Source organism: Apis florea, unplaced genomic scaffold (genome assembly GCF_048593485.1).
Source record: "Apis florea isolate Af1SG1 unplaced genomic scaffold, ASM4859348v1 contig_3081_pilon, whole genome shotgun sequence".
NCBI lineage: Eukaryota > Metazoa > Arthropoda > Insecta > Hymenoptera > Apidae > Apis > Apis florea.
This window is the reverse complement of record NW_028256703.1, coordinates 3726387-3754254: the sequence shown is the minus strand read 5'-3', so window position 1 is coordinate 3754254 and position 27868 is coordinate 3726387. Positions and strand designations below refer to the sequence as shown.

The 27868-nt window shown below is 47.2% G+C and overlaps 1 protein-coding gene across 1 annotated transcript; it reads right to left on the bottom strand.

The window, feature by feature from the left end:
* Positions 1 to 95: 95 nt before the first annotated feature.
* Positions 96 to 27868, bottom strand: LOC100864484 (uncharacterized). The gene is made up of 3 exons (XM_003694825.4): positions 26281 to 27868; positions 3440 to 3642; positions 96 to 2334 (listed from the first exon to the last, which is right to left on the bottom strand). Exons 1-3 carry the CDS (start codon positions 26381 to 26383, stop codon positions 766 to 768), a joined length of 1875 nt encoding a protein of 624 aa, XP_003694873.2. The 5' UTR covers positions 26384 to 27868; the 3' UTR covers positions 96 to 765.

The following is a 27868-nucleotide window of genomic DNA, read 5'->3' as shown; positions in this document are numbered from 1 at the left end:
CCTTTTTTCCTTTTTTTTTCTTTTCCTTTTCTTTTCTTTTCTTTTTTCTTTCTTTTTTTTTTCCTCGTTTCCTCGTAGTATCGAAAAATCGAAGATCGTCTTCGGGTTGCACTCGACAGGTGTTCGGTGTGTGACAATCGTTCGGTGAATGGAAATTACCGGTTTCTCCTATTCTCTATTTCTCTATTCCTCTTCGTCTCTCGATTCGACACACTCTTTATTTCGTGACGTCGAATCACGTTCGTTCGAAATCACGCTGCTCGTGGACTCGACGAGGAATCTCGTACAAAAAAAAAAAAAAAAAAAAAAGAACGAAACGAAAATACGAAATAAATAAGGAAAAATCGAGAAAACGAACAAATTGGTGTAAAAACATCGAATCTCTTCCTTGTTCGTCGTCCTTCGTTCTTCGTGCGCGCATCGTGCCACGAGGATTCGATACCTCGAGCACAGTTCGCGATCCCGGAGAGCAAAAAAAAAAAAAAAAAAGCCGCTCCAAGCAGCGAGTGTGACGATCCATCGCGACGAGCGGAGTCGTAAATCGATCGATATCCTTTTTAAAAACGACTCTCGGTGTCTTGTTTTTCGTTAAAAATGTTTTCAGAAATCGAGGAAGAGCAAGTCCGACACGTTTTATTTCTTTTTCCTTTTTATCGGTCGGAGTACGCTGTTGGGAAAGACCCGCTTTCGAACTTATCGATCATCGTAGAGCCTAGATCTCGAAGGCACCGAAGAAGAAAAAGATTGGTCAGGATTCGACGAGGATTATTTCAAATAATGTTTCCTTCTCGTGGACGACCTGACGCAAGGCGCCTCGTTGCCCTTCGAATTCGCCGCGGGATCCTTCCACGATCCGATCCTGGTCGGTGTCACAGGATCGCTGAACCTAGTCTTCGCCAGGCAAGATTTCTGACTCGTATGCTCCTGCTGATGCTCCACGTCCCCTTCGAAGAATCGACACATCTCTCTGACGGGGACGGCCCTTGCCCCTCTGTTCAGATCGTGAAGAGATCTGGCGCGTTGCTTCCCCCTGGGGCTCGGCTTCGAGGACGTCCGACCGAGGTCCTCGGTGCTTCTGGCCAGTCGGCCGCCCAGCCTCGACAACGACTCGAACAACGTCAGTTTCTCCCGCACTGGCACGTAATGGTCCACCCTTTGACACCGTTCCAAAAGTCTGGCCACGTCTTCCTCGCAGGGTGGCTCGGTGAGGATGGACAGAGATGTGGACGAGGTTCTCCCCGAATTCGAGTTCCAATTCTCGATCGATTTCGAGACGTGTAACAGTTGTCGAGGCACCGGGATCCTGGAGGATAATTGGGCCAGCCGCTCCTTCCGTTCCTGGAGCGTTTCCACCGTTGGAGCGTTGGCAAATTGCTGCGTTTGCAACAACTGGCTCTTCTCTCTCACGCCTCTCCTCTCCCTTGCTCGACTCCTCCTCTCGCTCGTGTCCGCCCTCAGTATCCCGGGACTCGTAGGATTCCCATTCCTAGGAGCGTTGTTGTTCCTTTTGTCGTCCTCGTTCCGATCATCCTCCTCGAATCTGACCAACGGGGACTCAACGCTCGGTTTCACGGGTGGCAATCTGCCGATATTCTTCTCGTTCCTCGATCTAAATTGCTCCTCCTCCCTCTCCTTCCTCGCGGATGCGAAACAGCGATTATCGTCGTTGTCGTTCCCCGAATTATACAACCTATTCCTCGATCTGCCCGACCCGTACGTCTTCAGGATGTCGTTGTTGTTCTCCTCGGCTCGAGCTTTCCGCCTCCTCGCGTCCTCCTCGAGGACCCTTCTGCTCCTCGCCTCGTTCTCCCGCCTTCTCGCCTCTTTGTACCTTTGAATTCTCTGCTCCCTTGTCTCGGGCTCGGGAAGAGAGACGGCTGGATCCACGCTGCTGGAACGGCACACGCCGCTCCAAGGAAGGCTGTCGTCGCTTCCCTCGCTGCTCTCGCTGCAACCCCACGTCCTGCCCATGGGCTGCTCCTTGCTGATCATCGCCGGTATGCTTCGAAAATCGCCCAGCAGGTCCTCGTCGCTCGAATTGCTGCTCGACCAACCCCGCAACTCGCTTCTAGCTCTCCTCCTCGACTCCTCCAGGATGGTTGCCGTGCTCCTCGAACTCTTCTCCGTCGGGGAGTCGCCCGGCCAGCAGCGTAGCTCGCTCCTCGACCGCCTCCTCGACTCGGTGGGGCTGTCCGGCAGAGGGACGGGCCCTCTTGGACAAATGGTCAGGATCTCGAGAAAGTTCAAACACCTCTGGGCACGGAACGGCGTTTGCCTCACCAGCTCCGCAGCGATCGCCCTCACCCACGACCAATAGATGGGCTCCGAATCTGCCTGTGTGACAAAACGATAAGACGTCTCTCTTTTATCATTTGCTATTTCGTTCCAAACTTAATCCCTAATAACCCCGGTTGGGCTTTGCAACCGACATTCGTTACATTCGTACGAGGGATTTCAGACCGTCGTTTATCGGTGAAGCGTTGGAGAAGATCGATGGTAAGGATTATTAAACTGAATTACATTAAGGATCGTTAAGGGTCCGCCTGGATCCGTCCTTCGCAATCGGAGGCGAAGGAACTCCAGGAAAGGAGGAGGATGGTGTGGGACTCCTTGACAATGGCGGGTCATGGGAGAATGGCGCGTGGATCTCCCACGCGTCCCCTTATCGCCGCGATCGCGGATTTTGACCTTGCCTACTGACCTTATTACCGATCCGAGTTACGTCACGCCGCGTCCTTCGCGTCTTTCCTATCCTATCCATCGGCCTTCGAGCATTCTCCAATCGTGCTGGATCCGAATTTCGGAGAGGGAAAAGGACGAAGCTATAATCCAAGCTATTTCGGATCCAAATTTCAGAGAAAAAGGGATCGAATGGGAATCGAAGTCGTTACAAACGTCATCTTCTTATCGATCTTGAAGAATTTTCGTCTCGTCTGAATCCAAATTTCAGAGAAAAAGCGATCGAATGAGAATCGGGAATATTTATTATAGATTGTTTCTTCTTCTCATTTACCGATCTTGAAAAATTTTCGAACCCCTCTGAATCCGAATTTCAGAGAGACAGAGAGGAAAGATCGAATGGGAAAGATCGAAGTAGTTGTAAACAACGCGAAAACGCAGCCGGATTGTATAACAAGTGCAGTATAGAAATCGAGGCAGCCGAAGGAGCGTAATTAGAAATTGCGTTTTAGCAAAACAGGAGCTCCTCGACCAAAGCGAGAAAGTGTTTGCGGGCAAGGAAACGGATCGCGCCGCGGATAAAGGCCATTTACATGCAATTACGTCGCGGATAACTCTATCTCCGCTCTATCCACGCTTTTCCTTCCTCCTCTGACATCCTTCTTTTTTTTCTTCGAGTCACGTCCATCCCAAAAATACCCTCTCCCCTCTCCCCATATTTCTCGCCAATCCAACCGGCCGGAAATAAATTAAATTTTACCCAAAAAGTAGCGAGGGTGTGATCCTGCGAGTTGCTCAACGTGAACCCAAGAGCCAGTGCGTGCGGTTGACACAGGCTGGGTGCCGCCTGGCGTAGGTTCAACGCCCTCAATGGAAGCCTCATCGGAGTACCCTCGACCCAAAGCCATCCCATTCTGATGGAAACGATCCGCCTCTCGCCTAGATCCTCCACGTATAGCTCGCCTGGAACCAGATACAAAGAAATTAGTCTCTCCGAATGAGAATCCAAACCCATTTCGCCCTACATCGATCCGTAACGTACGAGCTACTACTACTCCTTTTGCTCCCTTAACGTTAATTAATCACGCGTATCGAACACACGGTCGATCGTGAATAATTTCGACTTCCGCGCGCAGTGCTCGCGAGAAAGATCGTCAACTGCAACGCGTCGACGAATTCGAGTCGACGGTGTTTATTGAAAGAAAAATTCACGATAAAAGGAAAACATCGATGCTACGTTTCCAGAGAAAGATACTCGATCGTTCGTACGATACCTTATGCAGACCGATTCGCTTTAACCGATCGAAATGCTCGATGATGATAATAATAATAATAATAATAATAACAATAATAACAAACTTTGGAGTTTCTGCTGCGAAACTACGGGCGTACGAAACGGCCCAAGTTTAGGTAATCGAAAGATTGACGTCACTCGATCGAACGGCGTAGGAGCGAGGATGCATCACTCCCTTCGTACCGAGCAATTACCGAGTTGGAAACAGCGCCTAAACACCCACACCATACTCGCTCGCCCGACGATCGCGACTATTTCAGCCATGGGATAGAAATAGATCCACCGACTAATCCTGTCGTCCACGTTTTCCAACTTTACGATTCCCTTCGAAGAGAAACCCTTCGAATCGTGGCCACAGATCGCTATCACAGAGGAGCGATGGAATCGAGCTTATCACGCGAGGAATCCGGTTTTTAGGATTATCGACACGTTAACGCGCCTCTGACGCAACGTTATCTCGGGGGAGAGGAGGCGTCGGTTGGAACGAGTCACCGTTCCGAGTACGTCCATTAACTTTTTCCATTCCACCGAGGAATTCCTTATCGCGCGCGAAGGACGGAAGAACACGCACGGATCGGCTAGATTCCTCGCATTTTTTCCACCCAGATAAGGAAGAAGAGATCGGCGAAGGGAAAGGTACGCGCAAGTCCTTCACCCGCATTTCAACGCTCCGTCTCTCTCTCTCTCTCTCTCTCTGCGCGGATCGACTCGGCTCGACCTACGCTCAACGACCTACGACACACGCCCCCACCTGGTTTCCACGGAAACCAGCTGATAGCTCGCCGAATAGCTCGCGATCGTTCCGATCGATTGCCCCTAAATGCTAAAGATAGATAGAGGATAGGGAACACCCATCTTCGTGACGACACGTCTTTCTTTTTCCGCTTCTCTTCCGACCTTACACCTTGTTTCGATAAATTACGACCTAGAAAGGGGGTGCGCAAAGGTTATAGCTATTCTCGAAGCATATTCTCGTGTTGCGCCATCGAGGTATTAGAAAAGAATTGGACGAAAGTTTGTTTAGCAAGATTAAAACGAGGATCGAAACGATGTTGGTCGTCGAGAAAGTGCGGCGATTAAAAATAGGAACGCGGATTCAACGCGGCCGCTCTTTCTTCTCCTCCCCTCGGAAATCGGCCTAAATTACTTCGGTGGAGCAAATTGCCAGTAACGTGTCGATCGACTGACGTGACACGCGCCAACACGCACTTTTTCACCCGTCTCCTGGTCGTCGTGAAAGTGTCGCCGCGATCGGTGGCCGCGATCGAGGCGGCTATGAAAACTGGCGGCGCTCGCCGTTTGAAAATGGAAAACGAAAGCGGCCAGGCAAGATTGGCGTTTCTGGAACGAATTTTCTAATCTTTCGCCGCTTCCCGATCGGGAACCGAAACATTTTTGCATCGCGCGGTGAATCACACGCCGCCTCTCAAGGTCGCCGCACAACCAATTACGAACTCCGTGAGATTTTCCACCAACCGAGTTACGAAACGTGTGAATCATCCGCGCAGCTTTCAATTCAATTTTTTCCCTTTTCTTTTTTTTTTAGGCGCCGGCCTCTTTGTTGCGTCGTCCGTGCAAATATACACACGTAGGAGATAAAAAGCTCCAAGTTTCTCTGCCGATAGAGGTTCGGTAAGAGAGGTGACTAAACATCTGTTTGGGGAGGGAAGATCGGAAAATCGTATTTTCCGGTCGAATAGGCGCGTTTACTTAGATGTTTTCCAAACCGTATAAGCTACCATTGGAACGTAAAACGTGTTTCGAGAATCGAAGAATCTCGAGGAAGAGCCATCGTTCTCTCTCTCTTTCTCTCTCACGGCCCATTAAGCTCGTGTACGCGCGAGTATTTCGTATGAACGCCCCATAAATAAGGCAATCCAGACCCGCATCCTCGAAAGTTTCCTCCACGAGAGAGAACGAATCGAGCGTGCGACCTTATTTCTGGATTAATCTCGACGCAACGCAACGAATCTTAACGCGTGAACGTCGCGATCGGTGAATGAAACACCCTTTTCCCATTCACGAATTTTTATTACGGAATTCGGGATGAATATTTATGAAACGCGCGCACGATCCTCCGCTTAGGAAGGGGGCTTAAAAACGTGCCTCCATGTTTTATCTGTCCCTCCCCGTGCGGCTGGCCCACACTGCGGTGGCACGTTTCGCTCAGGAAACCGTTTATTTCCTCAGATCCTAGGATAACGCACGAGTGTCACGTATACCGGGTGACCGTTTCGTAAAATCGATACCGTTAACTCGCAACCTCTGTCGAGGTTGCAACCGTAGAAGCAAAACGTTTCGAGCTCGATTTCATTTCCGTAACTTGAGAGAACGATGTATGCCGCTCTTAAGCGGCGAAAATCCATCCTCCAGCTCGTCCTCCTTCCATTCCATCCACGAAAAGATTTCAACATAATAACTCTTTCTCTCTCTCTCTCTGTCTCTTCGAAGATAGTAGTAAGAGAGTTTTCGTGAAAGGAAAAGAGGAAAAAGTGAGAATCCCACTGGATAAGAGAGAGAGAGAGAGAGAGAGAGAATACTTTTCTCGAGGAAGTATCGTCCTCGTTTTCCTCGTTGCCTCGGTCAACATTGAAAATCCTGTTTAACAGTCCACCATTTTTCACCTCGTTCCTTCACGCTCATCTGCCTCCTGTCAGTCCCGGAACGATCATCCTCTGCTCGAGCAGGGCCCCCAGGCTGGAACGTTCTTTTTTTTCTTCCCTCTTTTTTTTTTTTTTTTTTTTACCGCCGCCTACCATGAATTATTTATCCGACCGATGCATCATCGCATCCGTAGAAACACCTACTCCTACTACAACTGCTTCTCTTCCTTCCTCTCTCTCCTTTTCCTCCCCCTCTCTTCCTTCTTAGAATCGAGAAAAAAAGAAAACGATTTCTCCTAAATAATAATAATAATAATGATGATGACGATGATGACGAGGATGAAAGAAAAGAGTAGCGTATCTACGACGAGCCGCATACGTCCGTTTCTTCGATTTCTTTCGGTGGTTTGAGCGCAAACCGGTAGTTCACGAGGAGAAGGAAGTGTTGTCTAGGAGGTGAAACGCGACGTGAAAGTGACGAAGCCGTTGGTATAATGTTGGGACGGAACGGGCCGTGGACCAGGACGGGCTGTCACGAGAGCGGAAGCCTACGCCAGGAACAAGGAAGCGGGAAGGAAGGGAAGGAATATGCATCGACACAGTCGTCATGCGAGCCGTGCTCGATAACGATACGGTGGTTGTTGCAAACAAACGGTCCCCCCGTTATTGCGCGCTGTTACTTTCCGATGCGCGGAAACAACCGTGACAGTAATAATCCAGCTGGTGTTCGAGAGCCGACCGCGACCACACCGCTTCCTTCCACGTATACCTTCCCTTACGTATACGAAATCCTCCGTATACGATGATAAATACGGTCGATCGAATCGGGCCGGTATTTATCTTCATTCCTCTCGAACGATTACGGCCTCCCTCCTCCTCCGTCGTTGTGCACGAACCGCTATTAATAAAACTTTCATAACAGTCACACACAAGTCTCCCCGCTAGAAACGCGCTGCTCGTAATTACGGCTCGTCCGAACCATCGAGTTCCAACCACCAACAGTTCCGCCTGTTGCCGCGCACCGCTAATGAGAACCGTTCATTAACGATTAATGTTCGACGCGAGTGAAAATGACATTGGCTTTATCAAAATTCTAAAAATTCCTTCTCTGAAAAACTCACCAATTACCTCTGCTTTATAGTTTCCTGAATTGTCTGTTAATAATTGGTATATTCAATACCGAATGAAAAACGGCGTTTAACTTTATCAAAATTCCACGGAAAATTAGAAAAGCCTCTTTTAAAATTGCTTCCCCTTTATAGTTTCCTGTTTATGAGACTAACGCGATTCCTCGCGAAACGAGCGAAAATGAACAGTTTTAAGTGCAAGCTTTATCAAAATTCCGGGGGAAAACTCTCTCTCTCTCTCTCTCTCTCTCTCTCTCTCTCTCTCTCTCTCTCTCTCTCTCTCTCTCTCTCTCTCTCTCTCTCTCTCTCTCTCTCTCTCTCTCTCTCTCTCTCTCGCTTCCTTTACTTTTCGATACGAACGTGGAGAGTAGCATCTAATCGATTTTCTAACGATTTTATATCCTATATACCCGCTCATCCTTTCTTCTTTTACTTCAACAAAATTCTCTGAATTCGATACGAAACGACGATCGAAAACGTTCGTGGGAAAAATATTCCCGGAGGGTGGATGAAGAAAAGCTTCTCCCCGCTTCCTTCTTCCCCTTCTTTTCGCGAATCGCAATTATAATTCGGATTTCGATAAAAAGGATTTCGATTCGCGGAGATTATATTCGTCGAATGAACGATCATCCAGATTATCCTCGTGTTTCGGCGCGATACCTTGCTCGGTGCAACGTTCGCGAATCGTTACGTCGGCCATTATGTAATCGCTTTGGCGCCGGGTACCTCGCCACTATAAGCACACCTGTGAGTCACCGTGTGTCTCGTCGAGCGAAACAAACGGTTCGTTAGTAGTAATTACACGGGGAACCCGTTAGGTGCCGCTTACGAGAGAGCGTTTTTCTTCATTCTTTTTCTCTTTTCTTCCTTCTTCTTTTTTTCTTCCCCTTGTTTGCACCGTGGTTTCCTTCGCAACGTGGAAGGACGACGTCCCTCTCGTCGTCCCTTCAACTCGATATTCGAGTCAACGGAGTCCCTTCTAATGAATTCACCGTGCCTTTTTTTTTTTCTTCTTCTTCTTCTTCTTTTTTTCCCTCCCTATGCACCGCTATTAGGACCATTTCCAGACCCCCGTGAAACGAGTGACGTGGATGGTACTACACACACGCATACACACGCATGCTTCCGACCACGAGTCGAGTCGAATGGTAACGGTAAGTTTTGACTTTTCACAAATCCCCGCACAATGGGTGGCGAGAAATTCCTGCGGGAAGAAAGTCGTAAAGACTCTGCTGGAGGGGAGGAAGGGGGACACGGAGTCTCTCTCTCTCTCTCTCTCTCTCTTCTTCGAGGAGGGGTCGCTTCGAGAAATTTCACCCCGGACAGGGAGGATCGGTTCTTTTCTTCGACGAGCCTGCCTTCCTTTTTGCAGTTTTCTCACCTTTTCAGGAGGGGAGGGGGAGGGTCGCACTTCTCGGAACGATTGCGGGAAATCCGGAGGAAGGAAGGAAGGAAGGATGGATAAATAAGTATGTTAATATATTCCTGGTGGAAGACGATTCATTCCGGATCGAAGATGAAAGCGGAACGACGTCCATTAGTTATTTCGAGGCACGTCTCGTTCGATCCGAGGCGAGGGATGAGACGAATCTTTCTTCTTTCTTCTTCTTCTTTTCCACCACGCCGTGGCGAAAAAGCAGCGATTCGAGGATTGTAAAATATCTGCGGCGCATCCCTTTTCCTCCTCTCCCCGTGGAAACGTCGTGTTGGAGGAGGGGAAAATTTTCATTCGTTATCGAACGAGCTTTTCGTCCTTCGCGCGAGTTTATGTTTCCACGAGACGTTGCGTTGCATCCGGACGAATGGAAACGGACATATCCTCCGCGTTTCTCTCCGCTCCGCTTATTATTTTCCTGATCCGATCGATCGGCGCGGCGTTTTCCAACCGGAAAATTATGCCGATAAAACAGGCGAGGATTGTCCGAGAGCTGCGACAAAAGGCTATTGTTAGCCACGACAATGAAGAGAAGAGGAACAATCGGGTGCGACAATCGGGAGTGAGAAGACGTTGTAGCAGAAACTACTATCTGTCTCGCCGAAAGATTAAACAACAATTCCTCGTATAACTCCTCCCTCCCCCCCTCCCCCCTCTTTTTGTTCGAAACAAAGAATCATGTGAAATCGAAGTTGTCGCCAACGCGTGTAATTTCCCTTTCGTTCGAGCAATCTTGTTGTTATTATTATTATTATTTTTTTTTTTCAAAAACAAATTTCCAACAAATCTGAATAAATTCTGCAACGAAACCAACCAATTCGACAAATTCGTATTGCCTAATTGGAGAATCAATCTCCAATTAACCCTTTCGCTACTACGGCCGACCATAGTCGCTCTGCATAACATACCAGCCACTGAGATACTACGGGCGACTACACTCTGCATAAGATGTCACTGAAATATTACGGGCGACTATAATTTGCACAAGATGCCACCGAGGTACTATGGATCGACTACAGTCGCTCTGCATAAAATACCGCTGAGAGACTATGGGCGATTATAGTCGCTCTGCATAAGATGTCACTGAGATATTACGGGCGACTATACTCTGCACAAGATGCCACCGAGGTACTACGGGCGATTGTAGTCGATCTGCACAAGATGCCACTGAGATATTACGGGTACTGAGATACTAAGACACCACGGGCGACTATATAATCGCTCTGCATAAATGCTAGTAAGATACTACGCTCTACATAAGATGCCGTGTATCGTACGATATATCGACGAGCGATCGGAGTTATTGCATATGAAGTATCTTTCTCTGGAAATTCTCTTTTCAATAAATTCACTTTTTCCAAGCAACTCGAATTGGCGGAGGCGGCCGATCTTTCTCGAGCATCGTGCGCATTTTTGGTGCGGCGGACAAGTCGTAGCGAAACGGTTAATGCCGATTTCTCGTGAAATTCCAAGAGATTCTCAAAATTCTCAAAGAGCTGAATTGATCGCGACGCAATTTATCCGAACACGGTATCCCGGAACACGATCCTCCCTCTCTTCTCCCCTCCCCTCCGCCGATTCCGCTCTCCGTCCTTTTTTCGACGTCGCGCGTCGTTCGTTTTCTTTTTTCTCCCCCTCCCCTCCCCTCCCCTCCCCTCCCCCGTCACGCTTTGTTCGCGGCGCGCGCGATTCGTGGGCGTTGCGGGGTTGATAGCGGCGCAAAACGAGAACGAGAGAGGAGACGAGAGGCGGAGGGGGGGAGGAGGGGGGGGCGAGGAAATGCGGGAGAGTATAACGGATACGCGAAGACAGAGGAGGCATTCATGGGAAGGCGACACGTGTTTCCTCGCGCGATTCTCCTCCTCCGCGACCGTCTCGAAAACTTGGCCAATCGAGCAACATGGGAAATTTTCGTTCGCCTCGAACGGATCCTCCTGCGAGAGGAAAGGAGAGCTGCTGTTTTTCCCAACTTTTCTCCTTTCTCCCCCTTCTCGTTTCTTTTCCTTTCTTTCTTTCTTTCTTTCTTTCTTTTTTTCTTCGTTTCATCGGATTCACGCAAGAGTGAATCGAATCTTTGTTCGACGCGATCGTCTCGTGGAATAAGAAAGGGATAGAGATGATAAGCGGGCGAAATTTATTCGGGTTTATGCAGGAAAGATGGGTGGATGGCTCGTCGAGAATCGAACGCCGCATTTCCGCCGCGCTGACGCGACTCGATTCGCGATTAATTGGCCTTATCTATTTATACCGTGGATTTTTATCGGCATCGGAGAAAGGAGGGCCATGAATAGACGATGACTCACGGTAAACATTCGCTTACCCTTTTGCCAAGGGGGGTGGGGGACGTGTCGGGGATTCAGAAGCTCTTTCTACCACGGAGCGAAGAAGATGACGTGGCGGAGAGCGCGTTTTCCTCCTCGAAAGGGAGGAAGAAACGGGAGGAAGAGGGGAGGATTGATTGGAACAAATTTGCGAAAAGGGAAAGGGAAAGGTGGATGGTCGATCGATGAATCTCCGACTGAGAGAACAGGCGCGGCGATGAAATGGAAATATACACATGGAGGTATAGATGGATAGAAAATTCGTGGAGAAAAGACGTGGAAAAAAGGTGACTACCGAATTGTCACGCTGTACGATTTATATTCTCTCCCGAACTCACGAACGGAGAAATGATCGATGATGCTCGATGACAAAAGGATAGATCCCCGTCCCTCGATTTTCTCGATAAAAGACGCATCGTCGTCGCAGGACAATGGCTCTTGTTTACCCAAGAAATTATCGAGATCCATCCATCGAGGAAGAGGGTCGTGGAAGAAGGATTTTCGCCATACGATCGCCATTAGGAGAGCCGTTCATTCTCACGAATTATTTATTTCTTTCTTCGTCTCCTTCTCTCGAAAGGATCCTCGACGATCGATGAAAAAAATGAAGGACGATATCCGCCGTTAACGAAGGAGGAGGAGGAAGAGTTTGATCGTTTGGTTCCGATATATTCCGGTCGAGTGGAATAACGATGGCCTGGGTCGAAAGCGAGCCACATCTTGCGGCCACATCTGTCAAACGCTTTTTCTTTTGGATTCAACTTTCCCGGCTCGCACGAGTATATACGCGCGTGTATAATAAACGCGAGCGAAGCGCACTCGAAGCCCTCTTGACTCTTGAGAGGGGGAGGGGGGGGGGGCAAGAGGGCTTTTCTTTTTCCTCCCGTCGATCGATCGATCCCGTGCGACCGACTCGATTCGTTCCTCTTTCTTTTCTTCCTTTTTTCCTCCTCCTCTTCTTCCTTTTTCCCCTTCTTCTTCTTTTTTTATTTCCCCTCCCCCCCCCTCTCTCTCTCTCTTCTCTCCTACCTTCCTCCAGCGCACAATTCGAACGCATTATGCCGGCGAAACAATGGCACAAAGGTCCTGCCGGGCTCACGCGTCGGGCAGGATCTCTCGAGGAACAGCTGCCGCGAATTTTGCTGCAATTTTTACAGTATCCGTCGTCGAAAATTCGTTGAAACGCCCCGCATCTGGCCCCCTTCCTCCATTTGGCAATTAGTGCCGATATTATTAGCGCGACGCAAGTGAAGCAGTTGCACATTTTGCAATTTCTCGTGTTTGCAATTTAGAAAAAAAAAAAAGAAAACCACTTAACCTTTCTTCTTTTCCAAGAAAAAAGAAGAGGAAAGAAAAAAATTATCCAATTTCTCTCTATACAACGATATTTCAAAATACACATTTTTTTTTTTTTTTTCCCCTCAATTCCTATTAGAAACTTTCCGACAACCGACAATATCGATCCATGATTAATTGCCCGATTCCCTCTCCCTCGAGCCATTCGTCATTCGGGGCCCAACACACGACCGCAACGCGCCTATATAACTTGCACGCACACCGTACGTATACAGTTGGAAAGAAGAAACTTTTGTCGGCGGAAGAATAGGGCAACGAACCATTTTTCCGTGGATAGATTCACGATATATCATTAAGACGCGTTCCAACAGGACGTGCCACGGCTGGATGTATGGGGGTGTGGTTCATGCGGGTTCGCGTGAAACTCGAAACTTTTTCAACCACGCATTTTCGTGGCCACCTTCGTTCGATTCGAGATCCGTTGTTGGATGCGTGTTGGAGAGTATGAACTTGCGCGTTGAAACGTGGCGCGCTCTGTCGATTGCGCAACGAGACGAGTGCAGTTATTCCCAGCTCTAATTAAAGGAAGTGGGATACATTGTTTCCAACGTTGTTTCCAACATTGTGGAACGATCGTACACGGGCTTTTTAAATTGCTCGCCAACGATTCGATATTTACTGTTCGAATATCAACGAATTATGTCGAACGTGATAATTAAATTTCACGGGAACAGTTTCTTTTCGCACTTGACTCGGCCGTGAAATCGGATCCGGAAATCCTGGACCGAGTTCACTGCATTGTTCGCGGGGAAACAAAAGAGCGAATCCAAAATCCCCTTGGAACGATCGCGATGATAGCTGCGTTACTCTTGCTTGTGCTCGATCACTGGTCCCGATAATTTGCAAATTATGGTGGGAAGAAAGCAAAGCGAGAGGAATGCCTTCACCGGCTTTCCATTCAAATTTCCATACAAACTTTACCCGCTCCGGCTCTTAAAATTAACTCGCTCTCTGTCTCTTTCCATACGCACAGTTAATATATACCAGCCAGTTTAAAGACTTAAAGACAATCGTCTCACCTCGACGCAATTTCTTTTCGAGATCAGAGCGGTGATAAAATCGTCTCAGAATATCGTTTCGATCAATAAATAAATCAAGTTGGCAAAGAAATTTTCCATCTTCGGTACGTTTCCTTGAAAACAAACCGGAGACGGAAGTGAAAACTTGGTTCGCTCCTTCCCCTGGCGATCCTTCGTGCGATCCGACACACGGAGGGAGTGACGAAAGCGGCGTTAAAGGGGTAGCCACATAGTTGCACACAATTGATGCCGGCTCTCATAAATCAAAGCGTTCTCCCTTTCTCCCTCTCTCTCTCTCTCTCTCTCTTCTGTGACGATGCACGCAGCGACGACGGGGTAGCCGGTTCAAGGGTTGCGATTCGAGTCGAATTTCGTGGAATCGCATGGGCCAACTAGGAGAGCCTGTCACCCCTTCGGTGTACCGTTACGAAATTACGCCAATAAAGTGGCAAAAATATTGCTACGGCACTATCGGTACGCCATTTGCATCACAATGCAGCGCTGTTAAGAGATGACCGAACGTTCACGGTCGGCCGAACACGGTGCGTGAAATTGCGCGGTGTTGTCCGATCGGTTAGGTAATGCTAAAAGGGGCGAAAGCTAATCAGATGCTCGCTCGTCTTTGTCAATTTCGATTTGCACATCGATGATACATATCGTTAATTCCAGCTACAGTTGGAAACAGTTTATCTCTCCTTGAAGAAGAAGAGGCTCGAGGAGTGGGGTGGAGGAAAGATGGAAAGATCCTTCTTCTGCGTGAGAAAGGGGTGCAAGGCTTCCACACCTTTTCTCGCGCGTGATTACGATTTTCCTTTTTCTTCTTCGACCAACCGTTTTCTCCTTCTCCTTCTTTCTCCCTCCCTCGTTGCCCTTTTCCTCCGATCTAATTGCCGCAAAGGTACGCGCGAAATGGAATCGAAAATGGAGGCAAGGTCGTACGCACCGTCGTGGAAGACCGGTTCGGTTACCCTACTTTTTTTTTTTTCTCCTTAGTCTATAGAATCACTGACCAAAATATTCTTTCCTATTGACTCTTTCCCTTAAAGAAAAAATTCGAGAGAAAGAGGAAGGGAGAGAGGGAGCTGCAGCTCCTCTCGTTGTTTGCTTTTTTCCCCGAAAGCCAAACCGCCGCTTTGTGCGGCCAGCCTGTTCGAGCCAAAAATGACGACTAATTTGTTATCCTCTTATTGTGCGGCCATCCCTCGAAAAACCCTTTTGCTCTCGGCTGAGGAAGCAGGAAGAAACGATATATCTCGGAGGGAGGGAGAGATGTGTTCTTAACAGCGTTATCCTCCGTCGAATATTCGATTCCACTCGATGAAGAATCGTTAAAACAATTAACGAAAGAGAAGGGAAGTCGTCACGATCCACATTCACGTACCCATTCCACGCCCCATTCCAACATCTTTGACGACTCAATTCCTCCGACATGGCCCCATATAAAGAAAGTAGATCGAGATAACATTGTCATTGGATTTTTCCTGACTGCCATTGTGTCGTGCATCTGGTGGTCAAAGGGTTGCATTACCTCGATTTTCGTCCCTCGTCGATTCGCAACCCCCTTCGAGAAAGTATACCTACGACTTCCTAACTCTCTCTCTCTCTCTCTCTCTTTCTTCCCTCCTTTCAAAAGATTAATCGTCGGCCAAAAGGTCGAGTCAACTGTTTCTCCCAAACTGAAATCTGTTTAACGAGGATTAACTTGAGTTAAATTTCCACGGGCGGGAAACAAAATTCGATATATATATATATATATATATATGTATATATCGTTCCCTCGAAACCAGGCAAGCGTGTTTTCTCACACCGTTTCACGCAGGGTGTAACACGATGCAGGTATTTTATATCCCATACCTCGGAGGAGGTGCCTAATTGACCCCGAAGGGTGTATCGCGACCGTTAAACCCCGACCAAATGAAAAATAAGCCCCTACAAATTGGCCGTCGATTTCAAGGAATTCTCGAACCCGACAATTGGACGGCGAAGTTAATCCGCTTTGAAGAAGTGTGAAAAACCGGCTGCTCTTTCGTCCACTGACACCCATAACCTGACACACCTCGCTGAAACGCAGCTTCTTCTTCCATCTTCTTTTTTTCCTCGGAATAAGAAGAAGAAGAAGAAGGGAAAAGAAATAAGAACGAGCGAAATATCAACAAAAAAAAAAAAAAAAAAGAAAATACGAAATCCTTGGATTGTTTCCGCGGTATTTTCGTATCTCAACAGGTCGATGGAATAATTTTCAGCTGAGTGCTGGCCTCCGTCCAGAACAAGCAGGGCACAGCTGTCGCAACAGCGCCCAGATAACCCAGATCCGTCGAATATTTTCGTGTGGACGAAAAAAAAAAAAAAAGGAAAAAAAAGAAGGCTTTTCTTCCAACGCAAACGGGCGTCTGTGCACACGAATTGATCCCCGTAATCCGAACTACACACTGGCCCCCGTAATAATTGTCACGTGACGAGCCGGTATGTCGCCAGCTGTTGCCCGCGCTTTGCTCGTATCAACCCTTCTTTCGCTTTTCTTTTAACCCTCCCCGGATCGAATAATTACACGGAAGTTTCGTGCGGCGCCCACTTCTTCTCTCCACGCCTTCGAATATCTCTATCAAGCAGAAATGTTTCAAACAAGTGGCTGATTGAGGGTAAAGATTGGCAAAGTTTTCGTCCTTTATTTATTTATCGAGTGTTTCTCTCGCCTCTGTCAAAATAAGCTCTGTCTTAAATTCCGAAACCTCTTCTCGAGAACCAGAATTACGCGAAAAACTGGTCTCCCTCTTTTGGAGTCTCTGGTCGAAAACTCTACGCTCTGTGCACGTGTGTGCTCGTGTCATTCGTGCTGCTCTTGCAGACCGTTTGACGTCACCACCAGGATGCCGTGCACTCGATTCTGTGAGAATCCATTTCATCTTCTCCTCGTTCCCTTTCTCTCTCTCTCTCTCTTTCTTTTTTTTTTCTTTTTACGTCCTAAAGTACACCCTTCATCGATCGTTAAACCTTAAACACAAGCCTCAACTTGTTACTCGCGACACGTACAAACGTTCAACTGGTGGCCCGTGAACACGAGCTCGTCACAGTTCGTCAGAGTGCGCCAACGGTTTCTATCTCCATCGCCATTGACGTAATCGTTCCCTTATCGATTCTCCGGCCCTTAACTCCTGGGATCTGTTAGGTGTGTGTAAATTAATAACGGCGCCTTCACACTTCCCATTATCAGTCTGCATACATTTTCCTATCTTAGTTCCTTATCTTACGTCACCAATGACGTCTTAAATCGCGCAATCTTCGAGTATTCGTATTCGCTAGAAGAGAAATACTCGTGAAATGAATCTGTGAAAAAATGTTGTTCGAATCGATGGTGGAGAGAAACAAGGGACACAGGGGAGGGATATAAGGGAATGGGAAAAATTGAAATTCGAGCCACGACGGAAGCAACGAGTGGCATTGCATGTAGCAAAGATACCGCCTGTGGCGCGTTGCGACAAAACTAGGGGCGTAACGCGGGAAAGGAAAGCAATCGTGCGATCACGTCGATCCAACGCGTCCAACCTGGCAATTATTCCGCCACAGCTCTCCCAACTTCGCCCAAGATCCCTTCGACCGTGTCCATCCGACTAGAAACGCCAATCGACGCTCTTCGACCGTCATCCACTCTCTTTCTCCATCTGCGATTAACCGACGATTAACGATGAACGGTAAAAAAAAAAAAAAAAAACAGTAGCGAGGATAGAAACGGTTCGATTGCTGGGTAAACGCGATATTATTATTATAAAATTGTGGCGGTTAAAAAAGAAAGCAAAAGAAAGGAATCGTTGGTGAGCGAGAAAAATAATGGATAAATGGCAAACGCGCGAAAGAAGACGACGCTCGTCGTCGCGCGGTCGTTCCACTTATCTTTCGACATAGCGGGAATGGCCGGCTAGTTAACCCACAAAAAAAGTGTAGCGGTGGATTCGAGCGCGCGCAACCTTGGTGAAATAATAACGCGAGCACGTGCACTGTTTGGTGGCCGCTTGGTTACGATGGAGAGAGAGAGAAAGAGAGAGGGGGGAAACGTGTGGTAAAACGTTGTCCGTCTTTGGAGCCATCGGTCAGAGCGTGCCGATTAATCTTAAAAATGTGAATTATTAACCTCGCATTGTTGCCAAGAATCTAATTGCTCGCTCGCGTTCCCGTCTCTGAGGAATGCCTCATGCTCTATTGCGCCCGCAAAAATGCATTTTAAAACGTTCATTTACACACGCGGTTATTAAGGTTAAAACGTACGTTCTTATTTTTTCTTTTTCTTTTTTTTTTTTTCTTCTTCTTCTTTTTTTCAAGAGTTGAATCGGTGTCGGGAATGGTAAGTTTTATTCTCCAGTTCCAGTTCACCTCGCCGAGAGTGTGTCCTTGGGGGCCACAGGCAAGAGCAGTAGAGAAGAATATCGATCAAACGAAAGAAAACGATACGATTGCGAGAGTTCCTGTATCTGTTGTCGCGGTAACCGCAAACGATATACGAATATATTATTTTAATCACCTCTCCATCCTTAACTATTAAACCGGATAGATGGATAGATAAATAGACGGAGAGCCGGGTAAGCAAGTTTGTTCGAGAAAAACAGGAATTCGAACGAAGTGTCGGTATTTCGTCCGACGCGTAAATCGAACGCGAGAAACAAGAGAAATTCTCTTGTGGAAGGGAAGAGTAAAGATAAAAAGAGAAGAGAGAGAGACGGGGAAAATTATGAAATTACGTTGGAAAATTTCGCTTCGCAATATGGAAGGCGTATATATCGTCGATTTAGAAGAGGCGTAGATAGGAAGACACCACGAGGCATCCATAAGGGACACTGGGTCACAGTAAGCAGTGCAACGCCCTGACCTGTCTCCGTCTTCCTCTCTCCTCAGCATCCACACACGTTTATCTATAATATGCGTGTATTTTTCTCCTTCACGATCTTTCGTGTATCCCTTCCAATTCATCATCTTTGCTCCTCTCTCTCTCTCTCTCTCTCTTTCAAAAACAGCCTATCCTCTTTCTTCGATCGCCTATAGCCGACTCTTATCCCTCCCTGCCTCACGTACAAACACGCTAGTCAGCTGTTCTCTCTGACTCGTCCTCCGACTTTGGATGATTTTTAAATTTCTATCTCTCTCTCCTTTGTCCAACTTTCGCTATTTCCGTGGTCGATTCTCTCTACCCACGCACTTAGAACTCGAAGAATAGAACGCTAGACGCAGATTCCTTCCTTCCTTCCTTGTACCACAACCACTTCCCTTCGGTAAATATCTGCTGTTCGTCACTTCGCTCGAAGATAGGCGCCGAGTCGACAAGCGTTTTCATCGCTTCGAGTATCTAATCCTAAACGAAGCGACAAGTTTGTGGAACACTTTTGAAAACACTTTTGAACGAATCTTCCCTCGATTCCTTAATTCCCTTCCCTCTTTTAATCGGGTTTATGACGCACGAGCAACCGGAAAGGGAGAAAAGGGGGAGAGAGAGAGAGAGAGAGAGAGAGAGGGAGACTGTTTCCTGTCCACAGGCCTCCTCCCCTCCACGCGTTATCCCCATCAGCTGACGGAGACAGTGGTTAACACGCACGAAAACTCGGCTATGCATCGCCTCTTCGCTCGCCTCGCCTCGTGTTCCCGTTATCGCGGCTGCTCTATCATTATTGAACCAACGCCCCACCACGCAACACGTTCCCCGTCTACATAGTTAACCCAATCTTGACGAGGTACAGTCAGCTCGGGTGATCCGGAATTCCAACGATCCGATTTTCACAGTTCGAGATCGAATTCTTAAATACGCGAGAACTTAAAAAACGGACGTTAAAAAGTTATCAGAGGCTAGATAGATTGTCAGACGATACGTACTCGATCGTGCTCTTTTCTCGTCTAGGTGGGGGAGGAAAGTTCTCCCCCGAATTAAAAACTCGCGATTAAACGAAGCGAAGTTAAACGAAGCATCGATCGCTGAGAGTTTGAGAAAGTTTGCGGTGCTCGACTTATTATCGAATCGAAGGGGAAAGAAAATTATTAATGGACGTGCTAAATGGAGTGCTTTGGAATCCGCTTTGGAGAAGATCTCGAAAGAAAGTTGGGATCGATCTCGGGAACGAAACGATTATTAAGCGTTACGGGTATTCAAAGCTCGTTGAAATTGAACAATTACGTTTGCAGTTTCATCGCTATTTACGTTTTCTTTCACGCTTCTTCAACTGTTTCGTAACAGACACGCGCAATTACACTTCATTAAACATTCGCATTCGTTCGCCGCCGAATCAGTGCTGCTTTCATGTTTGTCGTTGTCCACTGCCCCGTTAGATCAATCCCAAAACGCGTTCGTGTTTACAGGAAACGTTGGAGAATAATCATCGTTCATGTATCATCGTTCGATCGAAAAGATAATTAATCGAGGAGTGAAAAAGGTAAAAAAGGAGTTGTTCCCGACGAGAGACAGTTTTCTATCGAAACGCGTCGCTGCTTTCTCCTTCGGTTGGCGGGGCCATCTCGCTCGTCTCGAGCCTCTTTCTTCTCCCCTCCTCGTTTCCTCGCCGCGCGAGGGCGTCTAATTACACCCACTTGAGACATTAATTAATTCGTGGACCGTAGAAACACGTGCGCCGACAAAAAATCGGTCGACGCGTCGAGAAAAGCCGCGCAGAAATCGTCTCTCCGCGAGGGGAAGAAAGACGCGCATCGAAATTTTTATTTCTCTTCTTTTCGTTGAGGCGAGCGAAGAAAGCTTGGTCGAATCTCGCGTCACACTCGCTGGAATTTTGATCGAAATTCGGTTTAATATAATTTTGTTTTCTCTTTCTTTTTTTTCAAGAATGCGATTAAGTTCAATTTCGCAAGAGAAATTTATGGTCCCTCCTCTTCCTTCCATTTTTATTCCCGAAAATTTTGCGTTTCATCTCGATATATTCCGTATGGAACGTATTCTTGCCTCGTGCAAATAATTTTTTAGAAAGTCTCCCGATGAGGCAAAACTGATGACCGCGGTAAAACGTAACATCGAATCCGCGCCGAGTCAAGAATCGCGGTTGGTGAAATTCACCTATCCTACATAGGTTGTTGATCGTCGGCGACCAACTTTGCCCAAGCTTTTCATTCCGTGCAAGAAATCTGAACGCGAGATGGAACGATACTCGAAGCTCGTCGTCGTTCGAGCTTCGCGATTGCGCAATGAGAGGATTCATCTCGTACGGTATCTCGTGTTCGAATTCCGTTACATACGATTTCCCCCCCCCCCCGAATCGAGCCAATTCTGAAATTTGATCAAACGCGACCGGTGTAGAACGACTTGCTCAATACTCCTATGCCGCAACTTCATTCAGATACAATCGGATATCAACGCGGAATCGCGCAACACCGAGAAAAGGAAAAAGCATCCTCGTTTCCCTTTCCAATTCCTTTCTAGAATCCGATCAATTTCTCCTCGAATTTTCTTCGCCCCTCCCCCTCGATAACACGTAATCGCGATAACGTCGAGATTATGTAATGGAAAAAACAAACGAACGAAGAAAAATAGAGAGCAAGTGAAAGTGGTGTCGGGCGAAAAAAGTGCATCTTTTGGACGGTTCGCGCGACGCGTGCCCGATCGTGAAAATAATAATTCGACTCGGAAGAGGTTGCGCGCCATGATCGGCCGGTTGAACGCGCGCACGTTCGCCACGATCGTAGATCCCGGATCACGTAGATCTAGCCGCACGACTCGCACCGAGACATTTTCACAACCGCTTTTCCCTCGGCTAGGACTGGTTGCGAATCCAGACGTCTGGAACCCGGTTCTACGCGATACAACCTCGTAGAAATCCGGCTTAAAGGGGTCGATGGAACACCTCGCCGATACTATCGGAGAAAATCGCTTTGCTCGGCAGAAAAAAGGAAAAGAAAAAAGAAAAGAGAGAGGGAGAATCGTCGAGAACGATAGATACTCGTTCGATGATATCGAGGGATCGTTGCAATTTTTTTTTTTTTTTGTTTCTTTTTGGATAGGTTTCGCTCTCTATTTTTTTTCTTTTTTCTTTTTTTTTGTCTTCCAACTTTCCAATCGATTGAATATTCGAGGGGACGGATTTTCTCCAGATTTTCTCGCGAAAATGTTTTCCAAGTTTTTTTCGACTCGAAACGTTGAAGGAGACGAAACCTTGACGATGAAACCTCGGTCCAGCAAGGCGAACGTTGAACGTTTTGAATAATTCCGGATGCCTTATCAACCGAGGCAGTGATAAGAAGGCACGGAACGACGAGATAATGTGCGGTTCTGCGTATAGCCGGCTCCTCTCTTTATTGTGCCACTATTTCTATTCGAAGCTACTTATATATATATACATACACTATAGCTTCTTCCCCACTTCCACGTGCTTATGCTATAAAATCCGTTTAGATCAGCCTCCTCTCGTTCCATTGTTTCGATTAATCGCTCCGATTCCCGCATATCGATCAGCCCAATTATCCGTTTGTTTTTGTTTCAATTTGCTAAACACGCGTCTTCTTAATCAATCCTCCCCCGCTCGAACATAATTTCATCGTTATTTCGCAAATCTCTTTTATCCACTCTGGAATCCAGAACGATTTCGAGAACAATCGATAAAGCTGCTCCGCAACGAAAATGTGTAAATGTCGTGACCGAGCGCAAAAGTTCGGCGCGAATCACGAAATTAGAAAGTGAATATTATTAAATCCTCTCCTCTCCTCCCGATTAATTGTGATATCGATGGAGATCTGCGAGAGGGAGAGAGAGGGAGAGAGAGAGAGAGAGGGAAAAAAGGAGAGCAAGTAGTCCAGTTTTCCTCGGTCGATCGTGATTTCTCCGGAACGATCCTTCTCGATCCGCCTCGGCGCGATCGATTTGTGATCGATAGACGGATGGATGGCTACTAGTCGAGCGGCATTTCTTCGGTGAAACGAATATTTTCCTTTTCCAGCCGCTCGAGCGCGAGAAATCGCGGAAGCCGATGATTTCTTCGCTCCGGCTCGATTAATCTTTATCGAATCTTTATCTTTACCAACGATACGTCGAGAATGAGTACTCGAACTGTGTGCTCGAGATCGTAATCTCTTTCGATTATTCTCCAATTTTAATTGGATCTGGTCGTTTAATATTCGCGAAGCGACTAGAAAAAAAAAAGAAGAAAGAAAGAAAGAAGAATTTTTGGTTACACGCTCGTTTTATAATCGAACGGATTATACCTTTCATCATTCGATCGCGTTGAAGAAAATTTGAGAAAAATAATCGAGTTATTATACAGAGAAACTCGATTCTTCTCCTCTTCTCAGTCCACAGTGTTCGCATTGTAGTTGGACGGGTTTGGGAAGCGGATGAAAGTGAATTATTGAAATCGCCCACCGTGGCGGCGCCCACGTTCCTCTGAAACACCTGTTTACCTACGAATAACACCGCGGTATCGTTCCACTTCCTCTGCCCCCGTTTCCCTCCACTTTGCAAACATTTTCAATCGGCGCGTTAAGCGCCGTTCACATCGGCACACCATTTTCCACCGATCGGTTTCCCCTCAAATCAATTTTTTCCTCGCATCTTCCGATCGACATCGAAAAAACGATTACGCACGAATCGGTCGGAGAGGCTCGGTAAATGGCACGACCGGGTCGAGCATTTGAATCCCGAATACGTGTAAAAGAAGACGGTCGAGCAGCATTTAGTGAAAGGCAGAACGCGCGTCTTTCGTGGCCGAGATTCGATTCGATCGACGAACCTAAGTCACCGTGTCGTCCCTCTTCGAACGGCCGTTCGCCGTGTCATTTGCACCGTGAAAAAAACGCTTATACGATTAATAAAAAGAGAAAAACGCTTCGCTTCGATCGTTGGATTGAAGGGAAACAGGAAATTCGAGTCTTTTTCCTCGTTCGAGGTGACAAGGATCCTCCTTGAACGAGGGCAGTCCAAGGAATCGATTAAACTTCTCACAAAAGAAGGAGGAGGAGGAGGAGGAGGATTTTGCTTACAGCTCCATGGAAAGATGGACGATCGAAGAATCATTCGTTTTTGATGTAGCGAGTTTTCGACAACGCCACTTGTGAACCGCGCTTAATTCCACGCTGTGACCTAAATTTCAATGGCGCGCGCAAAGCTGTCTACCTCGGGGAATCGCGATGCCGAATAATCTACTCTGCCGAAAATATCGACACCGACTTTATCGAACGAAATCGAGTCGAAGAGGCGATTAAAGGGATCGAATCGAATGGAAGATCGAAAGCGAGGCGTCGATCTTCTTGATCGCGATTACCTCGTCGTGAAAACGAGAGGGAGGAGAGCTGTTGGAGGTGTAAATTATCGAGGAGCAAAGGAGGAGAAAAGGGAAATGGATGAATAGTTGGTGGAAAGAGAGGCAAGGGAGAATCGTCTGTCTCTAACGTTATCGGGCGGAAAGGCCGTGTCGTTGAGTTGCAAATTTATTTCACCTCGACCATTGGCCGGGATATTTCACAATTTATTTACGGCGAGGCGACACAGCCACTCTCGTTCGGCCTGAAAAAATACCGAGATCCTGTTTCGGACCTCGAATCGCGTGTGTCACCATTTGCGGACATGGCCTGTTCCAACGGTGGCCCTCTATTGCCTATTCGCGCCAACTTCCTGGACCCGCGTTTCGACTTCCCAAGCTTTAAAAAGAAAGAATTCAGCCGAATAAAGAAACTTTCGTTTCGATCAATTTTTCGTCTCTCGCGCGATTAAAATAAAATTGAAATCTCTGTACATAACGTAAGAATTAATAAAGACACGGTTCTTTATTAATCAAGTGCGTGGGTAAAAATGGGGGAAGAGGTTTCCGTTAGAAGAGAAAGAGTCTATGATAATGGAGGAGAGGCTGAAAGAGGGAGGAAAAGCTTGTAGAAATTCAATTGGTGGCAGCGTCAAAAAGCGGTACGAACGCGTTGATAGGTTCACCTGCTTTCCATTTACTGTTTCTTGACCTGCCGTAAACCGTGGAATTTAGGTACTCCACTTGCCGCCACCAATTAATCAACACTTTCGCGCGATTTTTATCTAACTTAAATTTATCTCGACACCCCTTATTTCCCTCCCGATCGACTTGTCGCGTGGTTCCTTCAGCGATGATCGATCTCTTCCTCAATTCTGACCGTTACGTGATACGCCGCCACGGATCGGGTTAACGAGATTAGATAAAACGCCGCAAATATCGTTGTTTATCTCGAACGAGACTAATAACGTTTATTGTGTCCGTTTGGAGAGAGGAAAAAATTCGATTAATTCCAACGAATGCGAACGTAACGAACTACTTTCCTTTTCGTTACGAATTACGGAGGAAAAATTTGCGAAGAAGAGAAATTTTTTTTTAGGAAAAAATTCTTCGCGTTCCACGTCGTTCGAAGATCGACGTGAATTCCGTCGTTTTCCAACCAATTCTGTCGTCGACACTTTCGCGGTGAAATTTGCACGGGTGTCGTCAACCCTGACATTAAATCGTGGACGGTGTCAGGGCTACTACCTATCCCTGGGAGTAGCGTGTGTGGGGACGAAGGAAAGAAAAAAAAAAGGAAGGAGAAGTTGTGCGCTCTGGCACCGGTGGAAGGCTGGCTAGACCGACAGTCAGTTTTCATGTTCCCCAGAGTGGATAACCGCGTAAAAGTATCCCGTTACGGTAGCCCAGATACCGGATTACGGAGCACGAATTGTCAATCGAATCGTGAGAGACTGCGAGTTTCCGTTGCGGAAAAAGCCGACCGCACTGGCCGCCCTCGAGGACCGCAAGAATTTCGCGATACGATTTTTCTATTCGGATGCTATTTCTCGGCTAGAACGATTTATTATTTCTTTCGTGGATTAGGATCAAAATTTCGATTATCGATAACGAACGTGTTACAAGGAAAAAGAAAAAAAGAAAAAAGTATCCGATATATAATAGCGATACGATAGATCGTACGAATCAATCGAGAGAGTCATGGAACGCGATATTATTCCGAAAAATCGATAGATTCGACGAGGGGAAAAAGGCGCGTGTTCCGGGGAAACGATCGCTAATAACGTTCACTTTCGTTCGAAACAACGCCTCGAGGTTACGGATGCCTGATAAGATGTGTATGTTGTAACAACACGGACCAATGAATCATAACATCGATAACGTAACGAGGGAAGGCCGGTGAATGGTGAATTTACGTTTCCGCGGGATACCTTACCTACCTTCCAGCCGCTTGGTAAACAATCGTATCCCGATACGCTATTAAGGTCACATCGAAACGAATTTGAACGAAGCGAAACGAACTCGCTACGATTAATTTCGCTCGGTCAAAATAATGGTCGAAAATTCTGACGATTCGATCGTAAAAAAAAAAGAAAAAGAAGGAACAATTATTCACGGGGAGAAAAGTTATCCTGTCAGGATAATAACTTATACTCGGTCGAAATTATTAATTAAACACTGGCGGGGCTAGATAAGATAGAGTTAGAGACGCGAGTCGTTCGTTTCGAGAAAACTAACCTCTTATTTTCGTCTCTTGTGGGTCCAACGGTGGAAAGCGTGGGTGGCTCTGCTGTCCCGGTTTCTTCAACAGGACACCCACGATCTGCGGTGCCATCATCATCTTGACCAATCCTCTGTTTCTTCTTCTCCTCGCGTCGATCAGTTCCTACGAGTCAACATCGTCCAAGGATCGATCCTCGCGTTTCGACCGGTAACGATACGTATCCGAAGAGAGGAAAAGAAATAGAACGAGCATCTCCCTCCCCCCTCCCTCCTTCCCCCCCTCTCTCTCTTTCTCTCCGTGAAAGAAACACTTTTTCAACTCGATAAGTTGACCACTAGTTAGAGGGTCTTAGAGGCTGACTCCGGCTGAAATTAAAACGACGGGGCCAACGAACGAGAGAGGCGCACACCGGGGAGAGCAGCTGCCGATTCCGTTCAGTTTAGACCGTCTGTCTGTTTTATTGGCCAAGGCGACGCGTCACTTTAGCGAGGAACAAGGCGCCAGACGGGGCTCCTTTCCACTCTCTTTACGTTTAAATTTTATCGCTCTATCTTGTCTCGTGGTACACGCGAGGCCTGACCTTATCGCATGACCAAACGTTTCCAATGGCCAGAACACGCTGTCTCGTTTCGATTGATCCCTTTGATCCCGAACTTCTATACACCGAACCGTGTGTATACAACTCTTTCTATCTTCCTTTCGTTCAGACGTCAGATTCCGATCGATAAGTCGGCTTCTCCGTTCCTCCTTTTGTCTTCTTCTCTTTGCGATCGTGATCACGTATCACCTGTTGACACTAGCGGTCACTAGCTTTCTTTGACGGCAGGCCTCCGTCACTCGTTCGACGACAATGGCCGGCCGTGATACAGACTGCAATTATTGCAAACAGATAACGTTATCAACCGGCTTTTGCCTTCGACGAGCGGTTAACGAGCGGACCGACGAATATCGTCGGCCAACTCTCTCTCGTCCACGCTTCTTGCCACGGATCTCTTCCCGTTTAACCCGTTCTGGAAAGCCTCGATTCGAGTGGCACGACATCGAAATTAACTTTATTAACTCCCCGTTGCGTACCCCCCACCCCACTTTTCCCTACAACTGTTTTCGAGAATTCGTTCGTTCGTTTCACAACACGAGGGCCTCTCTTTCTCTCTTCCTTCCTTTCCCTCTTTCTTTCTCCTCCTCGACAACTTCATGCACCACTCGGCTCACTCGTTCCAACAACGAATCGAGAGAGAAAGATGATTATTCCATATAACGAACAACAACACCGAAGATCCTCACTCGTCGTCGTTCGACTATATATACGTATGTATATGTATATATATATATACTACACGCACACTTATACACGCAAGTAGTAGTTTCTCGTGCGCTCGATAGAAATGGACACGAATGTTTTTCGCCCGATTTTCTTCACCCGAGTTTTAACCGAGGAACCCCCCCAAACCCCCCCTCGCCGCGTTGTCAACGATCGCGGCGAGCGCACAAGAGTGTTTAATTAACGCCGAGGAGACGAGGAACACGTTTGGCCGCAATAACAACGTACGTGAAAACGATCGCTGCCTACTATCCAGCATGGCGCGCGCACGACCAACGACT